Below are 23,358 nucleotides of genomic sequence, written 5' to 3'. Positions count from 1 at the left end.
CTCAATGAGAAGAAACCTAAAAGAAAAATATGAGCTGTGCAAGGGCTAAAAAACATGCAATCCTGTTAATTTTGAAACCAACTAAGACTAGTACCAGCATACAAAAACTGAGTGACACAGAAAATAAACTCAGGTTTTCCTGCTGAGGATTGGACACCGACATACAAAAAGATACAGATCCTCAGTGGACTCCAAAAAAAAGGACTTAATGGCAAGACACATCCATCCATTGAGAGACACAGGGAAGTGTTAAGTTTTGGGACAGAGGTGGGCAACAGCAAACAGTCACTAACAGGGCCAATAAGAACAACCGGGGACTGCTGAAGCTTATGAGCCACCTAAAGCGCCAACACCCAAACCTTACACTGCCCACCTGGAAAAGGGAATAAACTAACCAGACAATGAGAATATGGGGAACTATATAGGTGATGCCCAAGGACTAACAGAAATGTAACTTAACCAATGAAGAAAGGTCTCAACACAACACCAGCCACAGACCACAGTGTTCATGAAGCTGGTCAACCTGAGCCAACAAGATGGGTGGAACGAACAACAATCTTCTGACAGCAAAAAGATTGGCAGGTTGAACGAAGGTCAATGAGGCAAGGTCCATCTTTTGAGCCTGTAAAGCAAGGAAAAGCCTAGACTCAGGTGTGCAGATCCTCAAGTCCTGGAGAATATCCCTGCTGCTGGCAGAGGGTCCTATACCAGGAAACTAGTTTGTTCAGCATGCAGACAGTGCAAGGCACCACAGAGCCTCCCTGCAAAAAAGATCCTTCCAAAGACTGAATTGCAAAATAAAGGGTTGTGTCTAGGGCTGCAACTAACGATTAGTTGGCCGATTATTGTTTCAATTAATCGGTTAATAACCTTAAAAAAAAGGTGTGGTGTATAATTTAATTAAAAAAAAAAAAAAAATGTATTCTTAAATATCTCTATGCAGTGGTAAGTATAAATAACCAACTATATGGTTAGAGAGCAAAATCTCTAATCCATTCTGAGAACAAAGACAGAAGAAATATACTGTATATACTATTAGCGGAGATCTTCCCTCAAAAAAAAACAAAAAACGGTCGTTCAATTTTCTAATCATTAGTGGGGTCAAATCAATGTTCATTTTCAACCACAGTGACAGGAAAATTTGGAAATAGAAAACTGCTTGGTGAAAGGAATTTTCGGACAAGGAGAGATCGTTTTCTACAGTTTATCCATTGAAGTACATTGAACCAAAAAAAAGCACAGTTTTGCGTTAAAAAAGTCCCCGACCGTTTCCAAATACGCAGCAGCTGAAAAAAGCATAGATGTGAACGTGTCCCATAGGAAACCATGTAAATGAACTGTAGTGCGTGTTAGAAAAGTTTTAAATGTTTATTGTGTGACTATTAGAAAAACAATAGTCCTGAGACTGATTTGTTAAAAAGCTTACTTCTGAGCACATTATTGTATTAACTCATTGTATTGTTTTGTCTTAATTAACTCCATAGTAAGTTGTAGAATCATTAATTTAACTAAATATGATAGCCTAAGAATGCACGGAACATGTATAGCTTATAAAGTGCAAGCCTGTGCCATGACACGTTATTTATGTTCCCTCAGCCAATAGAAGCACGGAGATGTTATTCTTGTGGGATATGTAAGGGCGGAACACTTTCTTTTGTTGAGACTTTTTCTTCAGCTTTCGTCCTGTAAGCATGTCTCCCTGTTGTGGGCCACATCAGAAATAAATTGTTTGCTTCTCAGAACACCTGATGTTTTTTTTACTGATCACAAGGGAATTTCCCAACAGTGCGTTTCTGCAAAAAGCACCAAAAAACACATAGATGTGAACCAGGTCTAAGACGTTTAGTAATATAATGGGGTTAAAAAAAATAACTAAAAGTAGCCCTTTATGCTACAACAAAAAGCAGATAATCACTACTGTAAGGGGTTAATTTTTTTTACTGTAGAACTGTGTAAGTGGTATTTACAGTAGCGATTATTCGCTATTTTTGTACTATAAAGAGCTCATCTTAGTTTTTTTTAACACCATTATGTTACTGGCCGATTAATCAATAATGAAATTAGTAATCGGTTAATTTAATAATCGATTAGTTGTGGATTAATCGATTAGTTGTTTCAGCCCTAGTTGTGTCACAGTCCGAACTCAAACTCCCCTTTTGTCCCAACACCATGAAGCTGGTCCAATGGTATTAGTGTTAAAAAGTAAGAGAGGCAAAACTTTAGTTTTGGACAGAGTGGAGATGGTTTAGAACAACTGTCAGGTTTTTACAGCTGTCTGTGTCCCCATTAGGGAGATCGATCCTCTCGATTTGTGCCGTTTACCATTATCATTGAAAGTAAAAAAACTAAAGAAAATTATTTTGGGTTGTCCCCAGAAAAGAGAGGGAAAATCCCATTGAGACACTAGTGCTGGTACCCTGGGGCTCCCCAAAAGGATTACCTGGATTTGCAGGGAGTTCCTCTCACTTTGTTTAAGCTATGGGACAAGAAGGGAAGGGATATCTCCCTGATGGGACACAGATGGCAAAAAACTGCCAGGGGAAAAAAGAGTCTCCTATGCTCTATAGTCAAAGTTTTGCCTATAGTTCTACTTTAAGAAACCTGTTCAGGCAATAATCCCGCAAGGCAGGTGGATCCACCTCTTCTGGTGCTCCAGAATGTAGATTAGAAGATTAAAGTTCTCCAATGACAAGAACGTCCAGTGGGTGGGAAGAATCTGCTTCAACAAACCTCAGATGACTGGACCACCAGATCAGCACTATCAGTTCCGTAGGGGTAGACCGATGTCTGCTTAGAGACTTGATTCACAACAGTAGAGGAAAGGATGGCCTAAGAAGAGACTAGAGTAAGGGAAGCACACTTTGGTGAGGATGACCACTCGGACCCATGATCCTCCTGCAACAGCAAACCGTTAACACCCTGACCAAGGACATGGGGATGATTATGTGAGCAGCCTGAAAAATGTCTGACGTCAGCATTGTATTTATTTTTACAGAAATTGAATTTATGGAGGCAAAAAAATTTGAAGTCTTTAGTAGACAGAAAATAAAGAACTTTTGCAAAACTGTTTAGGAGCATTGGTTTTTAATTAGACCTATATGCAAGTACCACAAGTGATACAGCAATGAGTTGATACCCTTCAACGGCCACAATATTTGTAGCAGATATCCAATAATGCCAAGGAAAGCACAAGACAAAAAAATGACACCTGGCAGTATGCACACAAGCCTGCAACACCAGAAAAAAGTCATTTTCTTAATGCAACTAACTGCTTGCATATTTGGTTCTCATATCCATCATCAATCTCACAAGATATGGTTGTAGACTATGAACAGCTGGACACCTACAGCGAGTGTTAGCAAATATTTCTGTGCATATTTTGACAACTAACAATCTCTAAAGGGAAAATCAGTATTATCATTAGCTCCATCCTTCTGTGCCAAGAATGATGTGAATCATGCCATCCCCATTTCCAAAATTCTTTACGATTGATTATTCAAGTGTAAATGAACCTGCTTTAGTGCCATGTTCACTCTACTACCAAGAATGTGGATTGAAAATGAGACATTCACTAAGAACTAGACTGTAAATAACATATCATGTTATGACTATTATAGACAGGGAAATAAGTAAATTACTCAAGGTGTGTGTGTGTGTGTGTGTGTGTGTGTGCGTGTGCGTGTGTGTGTGCGTGTGCGTGTGCGTGTGCGTGTGCGTGTGCGTGTGCGTGTGCGTGTGCGTGTGTGCGTGTTTGGGGGGGGGGGGGGCAAAAATGTTCTCTATTCAATGACTCCTATACACGTTGCACAGAGTTATCTTGAATGGCAACTCAAATACTTGTGACTGATATATGCAAGTACATAAATTGTATAAAGGGATGAGCCAAGTGTCACCATGGCAACACAGATGATTCCTGGCACCTTCATTTATTATATCGACGTGACTTTCCTGAATCGGGGTTTAGAATGGAACTTTCTCAGTCTGAACATAGCCACAAAACCGTTGGCTGACCTAAAGCAACCTTGTCATGAAAAGTTTAAATGTATTTCCACTTTCGCTGCAAAATTGGAATAACACCTACTTTGTTCTCTGTTCAAATACCATTGCATTAATTTGAAACAAAAAAAAAATATAAAAAATTGCTGCCTACTTTTTGTTTACATGCTCTTCTTCAGAGAACTCCAGGACTGTAAAAAAAAAATTCTACTTCATTCTCCTTATGTAAGGTTTTTGAGGGGGCTGGAGAGTTGGGTTTGTTGGGTTTGTAGGGTGTGCTGGCAAACCCCATTATCACTTGTAAACTAGATGTGAAGGACTGTCTGTCCTAAAAGGGTTAAAAATCTAAAGGATTGGGGGGTGCAATGTATGCTAATACATCTAAAAAAATATTTGAGTTTGTCCCCTATATCCATATTGCCAGCTATTTAATAGAAGCTGCCCATAATTTTCCTGCATATAAACTTGCCCCAAAGAATCAGGAACACGAACATAAGAAGGTTTATCAAATTTTACTGCATAAAAGGTTGAAATGGGTTTTAAGCATCGGAACAAAAAATCTTCTCCAAGCAAACATCCCCCTGTCAGAACACAATAGTACAGCGATCTTCCCTGCTGTGCAAACATTGAATGGTTAGTACAGCGTCTCTCTCTGAGCGGTCAGGTTGTTTTCCCCCATATACGAGTTCTGCGTTTTGTCATTTACACCTTAGTGCTGTTAAATCGCAGGCAAATCTGCCCGAGATTCAGAACACTGTAGTGTGAATGCTGCCTTAATGTGGAACTTTAGTCAGAAAATTAGGTCCTGCTAGATCACTTCAGGCTGGTCCCTTTTGCAAGTATAGCTATGCAAAGCATTAAAAATAAGTGCATATGCATTTTAAAATGCAGTAATACACTCTCACCCTGCTCTGCACATGCTCAGTTGCGCTCTATTTTCAGGCACTGCTGAATTTGTTGAGGCCGATCTGCTGACAGCCTTAAAGTGGTTTTAAAGTTAGTTTTTTTTTTTTTATCTTAATGCATTCTATGCATTAGCATAAGAAAAAACCTTCTGTGTGCAGTACTCTCCCTCATTGGCTGAGACAGCAGCGGGTGAGCCAATGAGAGAATGGACACACAGAGCAGTGGCTCAGCTCAGGGGCCCTCATAGCAAGCTGCTTGCTGTGGGGGCACTCAGCAGGGAGGGGCCAGATGGCAAGGGACCCGAGAAGAGGAGGATCTGGGCTGCTCTGTGCAAAACCAACTGCACAGCACAGGTAAGTACATTTTTTTTTTCATTTAAAAATAACAAACAAGAAACTTTAGTATCACTTGTTGTGGATTAAACCCTCCGGTCCTTTACAGCCAAGGATGCTGCTTCTGTTTGATCGGCAACTGCCATGATGCTGCACATGGGATCAGTTATGACACCAGCCAATGTGACAGTAAGCAATCCCAGCATTCCAGGAATGTAGCTTTTTTTTAACCGATGGATTTAGATCCGCTTTATGAACTTTTATTTACTGCTGTTCAGGGGTTCTGGACTTCTTGCTGGTGGCTGCCATTTTGCTGAAGAAACAGAAGCAATGCTATTTTGGTAGCATTATTGTGGAAAGTATGTTCCCTGCGAAAGAACATTTTTTATAAAGTTGTTATGGGTAAAGTTCTGAATTAAGTTGCGCTAAAGCAACCTTGCAATGACCATAACTGTCACTTATCTTTATCAAATTCATTCTAATTGAGAAAAAAAAAAAAAAAAAAAAAATCTCTGAACCAGCATACTTTTCATAAGTTTTCTCGGTGCAAGAGGGGGGTAAAAAATAAATAAATATTAAATCAGATTAAATAAAAAAGGGCCACTCATCCATTGTTTCTTTTTTTTCTTAAGCATAATCTGTTTGCAATAACAAACATTTTAATTACTTTGCAGGTCGCTAAGCAACTGCCTCGGGGACAGTTAAATTACTAGCAACAAAAAAAGTGAAGGCAAAAAAAAGAAGCCGTCTGTCTTCTTCTCTCAGAAGCTTTTCTGCAAGTCTCTTTTATGCACAGGATAAAAAGGTTTCATAGCGATGACCCTACACACTAGTACAGCTATTCACTGATAATTAATCAGAAGGAAATCCTGCTTAATACAACAATAGGATATTTAAAGACCATTTAAAAAATATATATATAATAAAATACATACAAGAAAAAAAAAAAAAAAAAAAAAAAAAAAAGGTATTTGACAAAGTATAAAGATATTTACAAATCTGATGGCCGGTATTACACCCCATTGTACCTACCCCAAGTAGATAATCATCACATCACCCAAGGGTGGACCTGAATAAGTAATGTTCTTAGAAAGCCCCCAAATATCAGCAAAGGTGCGCAATTCAGACAAAACCATGTCCGTGTCTAGAAAGGCTGAATTCTGTCCAACTATTTATTTCATTTATAGAAATTTGTTGTCAAAAAAGAATTCTCAAACTGAATATAGATAAACGATGAACATATAGATGACCATGTCAGCATTCATTCAGTAAAAGGACATTTCCCAGAAGGTTATTTCGATTTGCTTTAACCAACAATTTACGGAGATAATTTCACGCTAATTCTCAGTGGGTCTAGGAGTGGAAAACGATCACAATTACATGTACACCTGAGAAAGGCCAGCAAGCAATTATTGTTTTTAACTGTGAACAAGCACTGTCCTGTTGTGAACCCGAGGTTGATAACATGTTTTAAAGTGACATTTAGGAATTTAAACGGTGTTGCGATTGTTAAATTGTTCAGTTCTCCGCACCTCGGAGTTTGCAAATTGAGGTTTCTGAAAGCATGTAATTACAAGATAGAAATGAAACAAACATTTGCTTTCATTCAATTTTATACATTTAAAGATGATAAAGTAACGCACACCTGCTCCCCCAGTCGCTCTGCTTTTCACCTGACTTAACACCACGCGCCAGTATCCTCCTCGCAGTGTTGAGGGCAGGAAGATGGCCTACTGAGATGGCTTTTCTGAACAGCTGCACTAGATGCCGGCAGCAGCAGAAAGCGATAAAAAGATCATCAAGGCAGACACCTGTGACCTGCAAACACTATCTACCACATTCCTCATCACAAGGAAAGCTTGGCTATTCCCTGTTATGCAGCTGTTAACTAGAACATGGCAAAACCCCCCTAGAACATAAAAAGTGTTTAACAATTATAGAACAAAAAAAAAAGAAGGGGGGGGGGGGGTGTTCAATTACTAGATGATGCATGTTTTATTTATTTTTTCCATCCATGCATTAGCTTAGCAGAGAAAAGCTCAGCTATATGGACGGCTGTAACCCTTATCAGTATCTCACCTAACATTCTTCATTCATCACCCAGAAGACTGCTTTTACACTGAAAAGCACAGGCCGTTCACGCTAAACTGCCGCTTGTTTTAGCAGCGTTTTTTGCACCACTTTTCAGCCGCTACCGAAGCGATTTTAACCCCCCCCAAAAAACTACCATTTTGCGGCTCTTTCAAATCACTTTTCAGGCGCTGCCCATTCATTCCAATGGGCAGGGAGCTTTGGGAGCGCTAAATACAGCGCTCCCAACCCACCCCAAAGATGCTGCTTGCAGGACTTTTCAGAAAAGTCACACTGAAATGAATGGGAGGCTAACACTCAATGTAGAAGACAAAACGAGGAACACCATGTAAGTCATACAAACAGAAGTTAGTAAGTTTCAAAAACGAAAAGGAAAAAGATGTCTGTGAAATAAAATAGATTCTGACTTTACAAATAAAAGAGACTGTTGCAAGTCTTGAGAAAGATGGGTACTAGGGATGAGCTCAGGTGTGTACGCATGCTCCATGTGCAGAGCCCGCCAGGGAGTCAGCACAGCGCTAATCACAGGCAGTGAGACATCGTCCAATCTCTGCAGCCGCGCATCGGGGTAATGTCTCACTGCCTGTGATTAGTGCAGCACTGCACCGACTTCCTGGCAGGCTCTGCGCATGGAGCATGCGAACACGCTGGAGCTCATCCTTAACAGGTACTTTAATGGCTCATTCACACCAGCATTTGAAACACCATGATATACAGCTTGCATTTTTGTACGCATCTAAAGACAGCGATATGGTCATCAATGAAGCCATACACATCTGTGTCTGCAAGTGAAAATGAGCGCTGTGTTTAGCGGCCTTACAAGTGAAAGTGCTCCTTCACAGGACATGTCCGTGAACGGAGCCCACTGTGCTCAGCAGGACATCGCTCTGCCAATCCCCATTGAGCAGACAGATGACAGGTCCATCTCTGAACACTGTGCAGGGACGGACCTGTCAAAGCGCTGCTCTCCCCTATGGGGTATCAGATGAAGACTGACTGTAGAGTCCGTAGTCACCCGATCCGATGACTGATGGAAAAATATTTTTTTTCCTCAGTCACACTTTTTCAGGTCGGGTGTCAGCGGTCTATGGAGCGTCCATTCAGGTCAGCCTAAAAAAAACTGATAGGCGGACCTAAACAGACAGTTCGCGTGAAAGAGGCCAAAATGTGTGCTGTGTTTAGCAGCCTTGCAAGTGAAAATGAGCGCTGTGTTTAGCTGCCCATACTGTTACATCCAGAGCCACACGGATCTGCAGCTTTCACAGGCATCTACGCATAAAACACATGTGAACGCAGGCACAGACATTCCAATAGTCTTATGTGTCTTAACGCTGTATGTATGTAAAACGCAAAGACATGTGCAGATCTTCTGCTAGCTCCTACTGCATTCTATGGATAAATAATGCATATGCACATCGGAATTGGGTCCTAAAGTTAATTACCTATAGATTGTAGAAAAAATAAAAAAAATAAAAAGCACATGAGTCACTAACTCCTACTACATCATTTGATTTCTATGGCTAAATCATTAATATACAAAAATCATTAGCCTGCAAAAAAAAAAAAAAAAAAAAAATGAAAAATTTTGAATGAAGCCATTCAAAATAACAAGCACATGGTGGTTATAAGCCTGAACAAGGCCAGATTTACATATTCCCATAGCAGCCCTTCTCAAATCGGGGTGCCACAGCATCCTGGTTGAGAAAGGCTATGAGATCCAACCAAGCTCCAGCTCTGCCAAACTGTACATTGGCAGGAGTTCAATTGGGACAGTAAAGTGAAAGCACCCAAAATACGGGTCTAACATGTAACATGCTCTTAAAATTTGAAAATTCCACTGAGCTGGGTGGAAATTTGTATGGGTACTCAGACAACCAAAGGGTGCTATAGCTACTTTAATACACTAGTTGGGCAATGGAGATTGCTTCATCCTCATTAGCTGAGAGCAAACCAATTGTGTATGGCCATCCTTTAAAAAAAAATCTTATTTTTCTGGAACTGATATTTTATTTGTTCCTATTACCCTAATGTCTCTAAATATCTTATCTGCTCGTAAAGCTTTGTCACTTTGCAGGAGAGATGCTTGCATACATTCTTCCAGTTGTTGTGACAGATTCATATACACCTTACAGACAAGTACATGAATCTATTGCAAGTGCCACCTTCTGTCATACTACAGCAACACAGATATCTAGGATACACTTTATGAATTCTAGGACTTATTTTGTTATCACAGAACTACGTTTTCGGAGCTCATTTCCCAGACAGAGATGCACGATTAATTGTTAAAAAAACGCAATCTCGATTCTCTCCCCCCCCCCCCCCCACGATCTCTTCCGCTGAGAGTAGGCGATTCTTTCATGTAAACAAGTGGAGAGATTATCTGCTCACTCAGCTGTCAAAAGAAAGCATCCCGGGGCAATCTGCCAAGTGTAGAACTTGAAACATTGTAACTAACTCTTACTTCTTAGATCATAGGGATAGAACTTCTTGTGTAAACAAATAATCTGGGCAGTCTGCCAAGCTCTAAAATGCAGGAAGTTTAACCACTTAATGTCTAAATCTTTTTCTGACACTTCTTTCTTAAGTTAAAATCAATATTTTTTGCTAGAAAATTACTTGGAACCCCCATTTTATTATATATATATATATCAGAGACCCAAGGGAATAAAATGGCAATTGCAATATTTTATGTCACACTGTATTTGCCCAGCAGCCTTTCAAATGCAATTTTTTTGGGAAAAAAAAAATGAAACAGTAAAGTTAGCACAATTTTTTTAATGTGAAAGATGATATGCCACGAGAATCGTGATCTATCTTTTAAGCAAAAAAATTGTGATTCTCATTTTAGCAAGAATCGTGCAGCTCTAAGTGAAAGTGAAAATTTGTAATATATTCCTGCACAGTCATTGGCTAGATTTTACCTAAGCATTGTCCAGCTATCACAGGCCGAATCCCTTGCACTGTATCAGAGCGAAGCCTTTTTAGTTTTCAAAATCACAACAAAAAGGTGCACACTAATAAAACTTCTATCTCTGCAGCATGCTTTGCCGTCACAATGTCATTAAGCATTACCTTGTTAAACTAGTATTATTATGCATGATCAGTCTAGCTAAGGATAAAAATATCCTCCATCTCCAGCCACAGAAAAAACAGAGATTTCTATTTTCTGCTTATTAAAATAGGACAAAACTATTCAAAACACTATGCTCATCTTTGCTACTAGCACCAAGATTGCTAAATGATGTATTTGTTTTGGCACTGCAAACCAATATAACCTCACCTAAATTTAAATATTTCCTTTAAGCAACTTTACTAATGGCATTTATACAAGTTAGATGCAATAATTACACCTTCCGGTGTTTTTGGATAGCCGACTTCATGATACATTTGTTCACACTCAGCATGTCCAAACAGGATAATCTGTCAACAGCACAGAAGACTACCTAAGTACTTAATAGATTAATGAAATAGAAACTGCCTAAAAGAACATTTGTGGAACGTTCTTGATAAAAGCAAGTTCGAAATAAAACAATATAAAAAAAAAAAAAAAAAAAAAAGTAATGTGCGAAAAGGTTAAAAACAAAACCCAAATATGGTCAGCCATCACCAGCAAGCCGAAACACTAACATATCAACTTTGAACCATCTTATGACCTGTGATGAAGGTCTGATAGAATTATACTGAAAATATAATGGGGGAGGACATTTTACCCCGAAGACCAGCTCTACTATGCAATAAATGAGCTCTCATGCGAGTCACAGGAGAAAAAAAAATATTTTCTTTTAATTTTATTTTTTTAATTTCTATTTTATGCATGTTTTATAGAAACCATTCAGAATCTGAAGAAAAAAAAAAAAGTACCATTAGCTGGCATGCCATTTCACTATACGGTGGTCGGGTGTGCTTGTAAAATACTCCCTTGCCCATTTTATGACAGGGATCTGTTGGAAGCTATAACAGATAACTTGTTCACAAACATTAATCAGTATGATTGGCTGAGGCTGAAAAATGTCCCCTCTAGTAGTTGAATATCAATAATATGCCATGGATTTTATTAGCTTACAGGCTTTGCATGATTGTAAACAAGCTGAAGACAATAAATATAACACTAATAGATATGCTGGTTATAAGTTTCATGCAGATACACTTCTAATGATTGCTAGGGAGATCATACATGCTCAGAGGGATGAAATCAACTTGTAACATATGAGAATATCTATTAAGTTTAAAAGCATCATAATTAATCGACAAAAAGAGAAAGAAAAAGAATGCAAACTCTAAATAGTGCCACTTAAAGAAAATCACAGCTATGGTCAAAACTCAAAAGGGACTTTTATAGTAGGATGTCCTTATAATAATCTGTTTGATGCTAATTGCTTACCCGTGTGCCAGCGGATTGCACGTTTTTCATCTTGGCTAAAAGCAAAGTCCCTATCTCTATGCCTCTGAATCAACAGGATCATTCTGGAATTCATTAGTTGGAAACACGAGAGATGAGCTACATAATAGCTTTGCTGCATGCACAGCACACTTCAAAAATAACTAAATGAATATGGAAATGCATCTTTCTGTGGCAAATTGTTCATTATTGAATCATTATCAACCCTTGTTAGAATTTTCGCTCTCTTCTGGTATGTACAAGATCATTAAAGTGTTTAAGAGCTCCATCATGAAAGACAGTGACACTTTATAATCCACTATCTCTTCAGGCAAATACGCTTATGGCTGAGCATAATACTCAAAATAACAACATCCTCTTGACGTATAATTCCTCCTGTTTTAGTAATGATTCTTTTAAGTGCTAACAGCAGCAGTGAAATATGAGGGTGAAGTCTGCACATGTTAACACATTCAATTCCTGCAAATGCTTACATGAATTCGGCAAAGACAAATGCAGTGACATTGCTAATGCCAATCATTTGGCAAAGCATATTTAGAAAGGTCACATTCCTAATTTACCTTCCATGTTAATGACTAGGAAAAGTCTGCACTAGATAAGTTCTTAATTGATTTTTAAATTATTTGATCTTCTGCAAGCTTGTTTTAGTCACTCAATATACCAAGGTAAAGGCAACTTGCATGTTCCAGAAGGTGCAACAGCAGTCTTCATACATCTCTCAGGACAGGTTCCCTTTGAGGGCTCGTCCACCAAAAAGTGCACTCGAGCCAATGCACTTTTTTGGACAATCGCTTGTGTCGCATTTTAGGGGAGCCCATTCATTTCAATGAGCTTTTGTTTTTTTGTAGTAATAAATCCTCAGTGTAACATTGCTATTTAAAGTATCTATGGTCCAAATGTAAAATCATTTATTCATATCTACACTGTATTTCAAATATTTCTAGCCTACTCCTATTTGAACAATTTTGAAGTTTGAAAACTTATCTTGAATTCCGTGACATGTATTTACTGGGCCCTATTCACCATTTCACAGAGCCTGCCTTCTGAACTACAGAGATGCTGAGAGGAGGTGTTTCAAGAGGCGGAGCCAGTACAGGAACTACTGCTTGCAGGCAGCAAGGTACTATGGGATACATAGTGCTTAGAAATTGAAAGTAAACAGCAGTTCTGGAAAGCGATGGACCGAACTCACAACATGGAAGGAGATTTCTCAAATAAGTTTAGATTGTTGTTCACACTTAGGCCCGGCCATTCACGGTTCGAATCTCGGCTGGTTCAGCAGGAACCAACCGAGATCAAAAACACTAATGGGCAAGCTGAATGTATCAAGTTGATTGATCAATCAACTTGAGCACAACCAGCCCGCCGTATTCTCTTGCAACTATTGCTAGCGGCTGCTATAGCCACTAGCAAAAAATTACTGTCTTCTCCCATTCTGCCAGTGAGGGCGGCTTGCGCCCCCTCCACCCCCCCTTATCAGGTTGGGACTAAGAACATGCTGCAAAAGCTACTGGTGCCGTTTCAATAGTTACCAGTGTTTTATGTCTGCTGTCTTGTAGGTTATTAAAAACTGGAAAACAAAATTCACCCAAAAAAAATTAAAAATAAGTTTATACGGTATTGGATTCCCAAAAAAGGAGTATTGTTTTTATTGCAATTACAATGCTGATGTTTTAAAATGAAAGTTGTTACCACACAGATTTGCTTTAGGATCCATGCAACTGGTAGCCAATCTAGAATTTCTTATTTTCCTTTGCGTTCTAGATTTTTAATTTTTTTTGGTAGTTATGTTTTTTTCTTGCCTACATTCTACTCTTTAGTGCTTCCCTGAACTTCCAGTCAGGGTGCATACCCCGAGTACATCACATGTCTAATAACCAGGACTACATGTACAAGTATTCCTTGTGTGCTGTACATGCCCCTTGCATTCTGCCCTGCCTAGAAGCATGCACGTCAGGTTGGCTCCAGGGAGATGCCGCAAGACAAAAAAGTCACTATATGTGAAAGTTCTACACACAGACATTTAAAAGGAACAATATGCTGGAAAGGTCAACCAAAAAGGGAGAAATTAGACCATGATGTAAGGTATGGTGCTACATAATGCATATACAGTCTTTATGTGTGTGTATAATATATATATATATATTTTTTTTTTTTTTTCTATGGAAGCTTTACGAACACTTTTCTTAATTAAGCAGGTAGGTACCTGAAATTTACCTAAAATCAGCATCTTGAATGCCTCATTCAGCAGAGCCCAGACAGAGACAAAAGGAGCCAGTCAATTATGCTTCAGTGCATGTGTGCCAACAAGGGACATGCTTAAAAGGAGAAGACAGCGTTGTGACAGATGAGCTCATCATTGCGCTGCTTCTTCTTTCACTATCCAGTCACAGCCAGACAAGGCTATGCTGCGTGTCAGATCTGTGCAAATCTCAGAACTGCATGGCCAGAGATACAACTCTTTTAGCAGGTAAAACCACTTTCATATATGCATTTTATTGGTTTTCCTGGATTTAGCTTTTGATTGTGATCATGCTGTTAGAAAAGTAATTTATTTTACTTAATTGAGCCTTTAAGTATAAATAAAATATTTCTAGTTTACTATGGAGCCAAGGCAAACAAGTGAGGCCTATGTGATTCACATGAAGCTATAAGAGGCTAAAGGATTCCTAATAAGAATTAGTGGGCTGTTGCATGCAAATTCAAGGCTGCACAATTTGTACTTTAGCTGCAGTCCTTATCCAGTGACATACAAACATACATCCTGCCACACTATGTATATATCAGGTTATTGGCCCTCCAATTCTACATTACAGCAGCCTTCAGGTTGCTATTGCATTCAAGCACCATTTTTACAGACATTTCATTCATAACTTTGTGTATCCATGACCTGTGAAACTACATTCTGCCAAGTACCACCCACATAAACTTGGTGTCACAGCAGAAACGCACCCTACAATGACATCCATAGAGGGTAATTACTGAAGAGTTACTACCAATGAAGTAGATGTTTACATTTCAAGTACCAAAGCCCTTATGTCAATGCAGCCAATTATCTGCGTTATGCATTTAATAGGTGCTCCTGCAGTGTTGACATTAGAGCTGCACGATTCTGGCTAAAATGAGAATCACGATTTTTTTGCTTAGAAGATCACGATTCTCTCACCGTATCATTTTTCACATTAAAACAAAAAAAATTGTGCTAACTTTACTTTTTTTTTTATTTGACGTGCATTTTTTCCCAAAAAATTGGATTTGAAAGACTGCTGGGCAAATACAGTGTGACATAAAATATTGCAGCAATTGCCATTTTATTACCTAGGGTCTCCGATTATATATATATAAATAAAATGTTTGGGGGTTCCAAGTATTTTTCTAGCAAAAAATATTGATTTTAACTTAAGAAGTGTCAGAAAAAGATTTAGACTTTAAGTGGTTAAACTTCCTGCATTTACTCCTGGCTGAAAGCTTGGCAGACTGCCCAGATTATTTGTTTACACAAGAAGTTCTATCCCTTTGATCTAAGTAGTAAGGGTTAGTTACAATGTTTCAAGCTCTACACTTGGCAGATTGGATGCTTTCTTTTGACAGCTGAGTGAGCAGATAATCTCTACACTTGTTTATATGAAAGAATCGGCTACTCTCAGCGGGAGAGATCATCAGAGGGGGTGAATCGAGATCGCAGTTTTTTAACGATTAATCGTACAGCTCTAGTTGACACTAAGGATTTTTACATATGGCCATAATTTTGTAGCTCAGTACTTTGGGAAAGGGAGGCCCCTTTCTATAGGATAAAAATATTTTTTACTAAAAGGTTGTGTTTTAATATTTATCTGAAATTAACACAAAACTAAATCCACCAATTGATTTCCCAAAACACTTACTAGTGTGTTGGCTCTCAACCAAACCGTCAAGCCATCAAATAGCTGGCATCATAACTGATTACATGTGCAACACCATGGCAACTACAGATAAAACATAGGCATAAGCTGGGTATACACAAGTAGAATTTCAAATGAAAATTTTTCGTAAATTTATAAAAATATGCAAACATTTGAGAACTTTTCCATCCTGCTCCTTCAATTTTTCTCTTCGCCGCAGTCAAAAATTGAGTTGACCCTACTAATGGATTAGAAAATCAAATGAATGTTCTTACAGTGAAATATGTCAAAAAAAATTCTACTAATGTATACCCAGCTTAAGATGACAGCTTCCCTGTAAAGGACAGCTTTCGTTCCACTTTGAAGTGAAAGTAAAACCAAACAACGAATGTCCATTTGTTCCCTTGAGGTGTGCTACAAAATATATAACCAAGTCCTCATGCACACTGGATGTTAAAATAACCTTACAAAAACGACAGTAGATTTGCAGTGAGCATTTTTTTAACTTTTTTCAATGTTTTTGCAATAGCATTTTTTAGTGTATTAGCGTTTTTCCAAGTTTTTTTTTTTTTTTAAGAAAAATTTTTTTTTTTCAATGGATCAAAAACTTTAAAAAATGCTGGTGAGCGATGTTTGAGCGTTTATCTTGGTTTATCAGCTTTAGAGCATTTTTACAGCTGAAAAATGTCTCTCAGAACTAGAACTGCACAATTAATCGTCAAGAATGGTTATCGCAATCTTGACTAAAGTGTTTCACAATTCTTTCTATGCAAAGAATTCTCTGAAGCCGCAGCCTTCAAAAGAAAGAGAAAAACCGGGCAGTCTGCCAAGAATCACAACATACTTTATCAGTTGAACTTAAGTATAAACATTGTAACAATTTGTCAATGGAATAGACTGTGTAAGTGAAAAAAGTTGAACCATTTAAAAACTAAAGCTTTTTCTGACATTTGTTGCTTTCAAGTTAAAATCTTTTTTTTTTTTTTTTGCTAGAAAATTACTTAGAACCCCCCCCAAACATACACACACACACACACATATATATATATATATATTCATTCATATATATATATATATATATATATATATATATATATATATATATATATATATATATATATATATATAAGACACCCTAGAGAATAAAATGGTGGTTGTTGCAATATTTTATGTCACACTGTATTTGCAATGCAATTTTTTTTTTTTTGAAAAAATTACAAAAAAATAAAAATAAAAATAAGAAACAAAAAAACACACACACACACACACTAACCAGTAAAGTTAGCCTTTTTTTTGTATAATGTGAAATTTTACACCGCGAGAATCATGAGAGAATCGTGATTTTTCTATTCTAAGCAAAAGAATTGTGATTCTCATTTTGGCCAGAATCGTGCAGCTCTACTCAGAACCCACTAGTTTTGCGTTTTTTTACTGCTCAAAAACACCACTGCCCAAAACTGCCATGTGTGCATGGACACATAGGATAACACGATGGAGAGTTTAATGACTGTAGAAAAAACTGTCTACAGCCAAAAACAGCTGCTGTAAAAATGACAAAAAAACATCCAGTGTGCATGATGCTGAAAAGTTTTGGTAACACTATAGTATGAGTATGCACATTTGCCTTCACTAAAAAAAACTGGAGCACTCAGAATCTGGTGCAGCTGTGTATAGTAACCAATCAGCTTCTAAATTGTCTAATTAAGCTTTGACAATACAATCTGAAAAGCGGATTGGTTTCTATGCACAGCTGCACTTGGTTTTGCACTCTCAAGTTTTAGTATATCCCCCATTTGGTGCTTCTGAAACAAGTCCACGGTTTAGAAGAATATGCTTTGTTCATATTTCATGTCTGAGGTTTACAACCATTTTATTGCATTCTAAGGTTAAAAAAAACTTCTATGTGCAGCTCAATAACCTCCCCCCCCTCCCCTTTTATACCTACATGAGCACATTCTCAATCCAGCATTGTGCTTGAGAGAAAGGGAGGATCGGGGCTGCTCTGTGCAAAACCATTGCACAGAGCAGGCATGTATAACTCGTTTGATTCCCCCCCCCCCCCCCCCCAAGGAGAAGTATGGCCAAAGCTATTTTGGTTGTACTTCTCGTGTAGGTCTCAGGAGCTCGTTCTGCACTCCTGTGACACATTTTCAGCTGACAGCCAGAGGATGCCCACATCCACCTTAAATGTGTGGATGGAAGAATCGGTTATTTATTTTTTGTTCTTCTCTTCTGACTCACCAGCTTTAGTTGTAAAAATATTCAAAAAGCTAACAAACAGCAGCCGTTCAGCCACAACACTGTAAAATAGGTTAACTCTATATAAACGCAAGGATAACCTACTATAAATAACGGTTCCTGCGTATTAGTGACTGAAATGTCAGCAATCTCCATGACGTTACCTTAGTAGACACAAACGTCTTGAAAAAAGATTAACAAAACATATACAAAGCAGGAAGATTTCCAAAAGAAATTGCAGACCACCAGGATTTGGATTTAGCTAATCCACTTAGATTACCAAGGCTGCGTCTTAAAGGGACAATGCAGAGACAGCAAAATAGGTCACACAGAAAACAATACAATAGCTTACAATAAGAATAAAGACCAGAGAACGACTTACATTAAATTGTAAAATACGTATGTTCATGTTTCATGTTACCTATTAGCAAATGGGTATATTGGTGATGGTAAAAGTTTTACTAATGAGAACCTACAAGCTCAGAAAAATAGGAGTTGAGACTGCTGATTGTTTTTTACCCATACATGTTTAAGGAGTGTTTATTTAGATTTTCTGCTTCTGAGTAAAGCGGCCCATACATTGATCATTTTACTTGTACATTCAACCAGCCGATTTAATGAAAAATATATATATTAAAAAAAAAAAAATCCCCATCCACACATTCAAGTTGGGTGATGCAATCCTTGACCCCCCTCCCCGTGGCATTATATTTTGACAGCGGGAAGCCTTCCCCACCATCAAAATACAATGATAGGTGATGCTGGCTATAGTCAGTGGCACTGATCATTTGGGAACACAAATTAATCAAAAGAATCGTAAAAAATACACTAAAGGTAATTTTGGAGCACACAAATGCAATAAATTACCCAACATGTCAAACCTTATATTTGCATGCATCCATGAATAGCATCAAACTTCAGTATCCTTTATTTTCTATAGAAAATGCTTTAAAAGCCCCTACAGGTCATCAGTTTAGCGTTAGAGGAAGTCTAGTGCTAGAACTATTGCTCTCACTCGGTGTGCGGCGATATGCAACGTGTATCACAATTGATATTTTGTGCGTACGCGCCCCTGGCATATGCGTTTATGTTTGTACCTGTGTGTATGTGGCGGGCCTGAAAAACATTTTTTGGGGGGTTTATGTGCAATTATTTTAGCCAAAAAGTCCCTAGTATGATGATTTTTTTTAGTGACAGGTTCGCTTTAATGACACATCCACGGTCTAAAACACCTTGGATCTCTCACCTATGCTCCAATAAACTGAATGCAGTGCAGATCGGGGAAAGTAAAAGAGGGGCCTGGAAGTGGTTTTACATGTTGCTTCCAGGTAAGCAAGAAGAAAAGAAGGAGAGAGGATGCATGTCAGCTCAGTTCTTTCCCCCTCTACCGGTGCCACCCACCATGCCACTCCCAGGCTCACAGATGGGTAAGTGAAGACCAGGATGCATGGTGGGGGACCGGGGAGGGGTGTGTAAAACCCCCTGCCATCAGCTCCATACAAAGTACCTATCTGGCAGCAAAAAAAGGAATCCGTACCAAAATATACACTAAAATATCTCCCGTTTCTGGACTAATTACTAATTGAAACAAATGTACAGCTTGTGACATCACAGGGAAGACAGAACTGCTCAACAGCATAAATGTCCAAGGTTAGTGAATCAAAAGTGCCGAAGGCTTTGGATCAGCTTAATGAGGGAACTAGAATTTTCATAAGCCAAAAGGTATTTCCTTAGGACAACTGCCTTTGGTAAAGCGGTCCTTTAATTCACCCCACCCTGCAGAGTGCGGTTTAGATACTTATATAAAGAACTGATCCAGTGATGTGTGTGATGCAGTCCTGCCTGAGGCTGAGCAGCATTTGAAAACATTTCTGGCCGGTTCCTCTGCAGACCGCTACCTCAGTCACTCCTATGGGACAGCTATACTCGCAGCCGCCTCTAGCAGTCTCGCAGAGTACAGCCATCCCATAGGAATAAACGGGACTGCATTACGCAGGGTGATGAAAAGCCAAAGGTTTTCTTTGCCAGGTCAGTATGACGCGTGGGCAGGGGCACAAAGCAAACATCACTGGACTGGGGCTGAAGGTAAGCTACTAGGTGGGCTGCAATCAGAGAGGAGAGGGGAAGTAGAAGTGAAATTGTCCTTTCAGGAACCTCGCAGACACACATTACAGTTTACCATCATTATCACTTGTGCAAACTGTGCCAAGAGAGATCATAAAATGATTAGAACGTGTTTACTCATCCCTGCCTGTCTGAAGTCTTTGGCCAAATTTTAGTTTAGGAACCCTTTTTTTTTTCCAAAGTACCTCTGAGGGATAAAATGACAATACGAGTTATCTGGCTTAGACCCATTTCAAAAGCTTTCAGAATAAACTTTAATAAAAAAATAAGACTTCACTGAATGCACAGTGACATCACAGGATGGCACAGTTATGGATCTAGTTCATATATTTTATTATGCTACAGCACCAAGCTGCAGAGGCTGTTAAATTTCGCAGCGCCAGAAAAAAACTATTCATTTTGATAATGGGCAACTATGAAGGAGACAATGAGCCTGGGTTCACAGTGATGCGGTGCGGGTCAACGCATTTAATTTGCACAGGAATCACAGCACATTCCTGTGCGAATTACATGCGGTGTCTCTGGAGTGCGATTTGAGCCATGGATTTTTATTGCTCAAATTGCACTGCATTGGCACCAAACTCGTGCAGGACCCTTTTTTTGTCTGCACCAGAATCAGATTGCATTGGTGTTCGCACCAATGTGTTCCAATTCTGCAAATCACACTGCATTTTGCAAACCGATTTCGGGGTGTTAGCTTAAACATTCACTTCACAATTGGACTGCATGAATGGGTTGCAATTTTGATGCGGGGAGGAATACGGAGCAATTTTGCTGTGAATTTGCAACAGCAGCTAATGTGAACCGAGGCTGAAGGAAATGTTTCAACAAGCAGCAGCAGTCTGCAGCTAATGGAAAACACACACGTTTAAGAGTCCATTCACACAGGGGCAACTTTGGATCCCACTTGAAGTCACCCCAAGTTGCCTCAAGTCGCGCAATGTGATAAAATCAATGCAAGTGAATGAGAGCCGTCTGAATGCACACTACTGAAGTGGCTCCGACTTCAGAAAAGGTTCCTGTACTACTATAATCCGACTTCTAGACAACTTGTGCCCATTGATTTCAATGGAAGTTGCCTCCAAGTCAGATCCCCTGTCTTAACTGAAGCAACTTTCCAGGAAATAAAAATAGTTTTCTAGGCAAACCCCTCCCTCCCACAGAGCTGATTATTATGCGATTGCCAACTGGCAAAGTTCCCTGTCCTGGAAGCAACTTCAAGTTGCCTTGTAAGTTGCTTCAAGTCGTGCTGTGATTCATACTCAAGTCGTGTCCAAGTTGCCTCCCAAAGTCTTGCTGGAAGTCGTGTTGACCCTGTGTGAATGGACTATGACAGTGTTTAGTCCTGTATAAAAAAAAAAAAAAAAAAAAAAAAAAAAAAAAAACACCTAAACTTTAGCTTTAAGTTAACCCGTGTTTTCATACCGACCCGGAGTTAAGTTAACAAACTTAACTAAGTTAAGTTAACCTGTGTTTTGCACATGCAGGGCAAAGCAACAGGTTTATTACTACTGTACTACTGCTGTGCAGTATGGATATCCAAGCCAGATCAAAAGAACCAACAGTGCTAGCTCTACATATTAAGGCAAGGAGGTAACGTCTACCAGACCAGTTAGAATAGAATATATACAACAAAAAAACATGATTGAAAAGTAAAAACACTCAAACATTTTTAATGCAAATTCAGCTTTATATAGCAATGCAAGTCTTTCCCAGCACTGCTTCCCAAAAGAAATTCAAATGGGACATTGGCTTTATCCATAAACAGAAGGGGGAGGTTTGAAATTACAAATATTTCTGGCATTACTATGCAAGCCTTTAATATACTTGAAGTTAGTACATACCTACAAACATAAAATTAACTTCCAATGCAAAAAACAAGCAAATTACATGAAAATATCCAATGCCCTCATGTGTGTGCAATATGCAGACACAAAGGGATCAAACTGTCTCCCAAGAAAAGCGGCTTTGAGGGGTGGTTGCTCCAAAGCATTACCTACTTACCCATCAGATTTGAGTTCATGAAAGGTGTCGGGGACAATCCTTCATGGGGCCCTAATCGACTGTCATTCAAGTGCTCACTGTAATGAGGGCTGTCTGCAAAACCCTAGGGAAAAAGGAGAACAGAGCATTAAGCAGATTATGTGGCAGCCTTGCTAATTGAGTGTAATGACACTACTAATTCATGTATAGAGTTGTAATTGGCCACTGTCATGATAAAGTTAGCTTTTAGCCTTGGAGGCCATCAAGATCATATTCGTACATACATTCAACACCACACGATTTTAGTTTGTATATACGCTGTGCATAAAGGAAAAACAAGCTCAACTGTTAAATAAGTGTGTTAACTTGTTCTGTAAAGTCTGAGGAAAATAATCACCAAAGAAGCCAAGGAAGTAATTAAATAACCAAAAGGTTCAGTAGGTTCAGTAGGGCCTCATGCACAACATTTTAGCAGCATTTAGGCCTGATTCACGCCTATGCAAGTTGCAGTTTGCATATGCCAGAGGCATTTTGCATTTTTCAATACATGTTTTTGATCCATTGAAGTCTATGGAACCAAAAACCAGAAAAACGTTCTTGGTCCCTTTCCAAAAAATGCACAGATGTGAACTACATCAATAGGAAACCATGTTAAATGGCCTGTAGTTTGTTTCTGTAAAATTGATGAAGGCATTAAAAAAAATGCATAAGTGTGAACCAGGCCTAAGCGGGCAGGAGCTTTTAGAGGCAGGAAAAAAATCCGCCGAGTTTGGGCACAAAAACACGCTTGACGCTTACTAAAAGCTACTAAAAACGGGGCATGACCAGAAGTCGACCTGCATGGACGCTTGAGCTTTTAGCTCTCTCATATCCCACAGCTCCACGGTCTCTTAAGGGGACTTTCTGCACCCATACATGGGTGGATCCAGGAGAACCCACTCCTCCAAAAGCACAGGGATCATCCCAACCTCCTTCTGGATCTTCCAGGACCTCCAGGGCTACTTTTCACCACCTCCCATGCCAACCGGCAGGACGGACAAGATGGTGCCAGCTGCCTCTACCTCCTCCATGCGATCTCCAACACAGCAAGCTTTCCAAGCTCTGGTCCATCCGTGGAGCATACCAGAGTCTGCATGGCTGGCATCCAGGATGCAACCATCCCGATGGGCCCAGTGAGTCACCCCCAGCACCCGGCCTCCCAGGCGGTGGCACCACACGGGACACAGCCCGCTCCACTGGGCCTAACCCCCTCCTCATACACACAGTGTACAGACACCTTCCGGCAGCTGCTGCGCACAGCTTCAGACCCCCGCCTGACCGCAGGGTGTCTCAGCTCTCCTCCTCCTCCACAGGTCTCGGAGGATTTCCCACACCTATCAGGCCCCATGCACACGCAAGACTCTGA

At 39.3% G+C, this 23,358-nt stretch overlaps 1 protein-coding gene across 8 annotated transcripts in view; it reads right to left on the bottom strand.

Annotated features, from left to right (window-relative positions):
• TCF12 (transcription factor 12) overlaps positions 1–23,358 on the bottom strand; it is a 270,092-nt gene that overhangs the window by 130,959 nt on the left and 115,775 nt on the right. For all 8 annotated transcript variants that reach the window (XM_077470136.1, XM_077470143.1, XM_077470134.1 and 5 more), the window contains one exon: positions 21,975–22,077. In XM_077470136.1, coding sequence (XP_077326262.1) covers positions 21,975–22,077 — 103 coding nt within the window. The remainder of the gene's footprint in view (positions 1–21,974; positions 22,078–23,358) is intronic.

The sequence above is a fragment of the Lithobates pipiens genome, unplaced genomic scaffold (assembly GCF_037356315.1).
Source record: "Lithobates pipiens isolate NorthernLeopardFrog02 unplaced genomic scaffold, aLitPip1_a1.2 Scaffold_8, whole genome shotgun sequence".
Taxonomy (NCBI): domain Eukaryota; kingdom Metazoa; phylum Chordata; class Amphibia; order Anura; family Ranidae; genus Lithobates; species Lithobates pipiens.
Note: the sequence above shows the minus strand (reverse complement) of the source record. Positions and strands in the feature narration are given on the sequence as shown.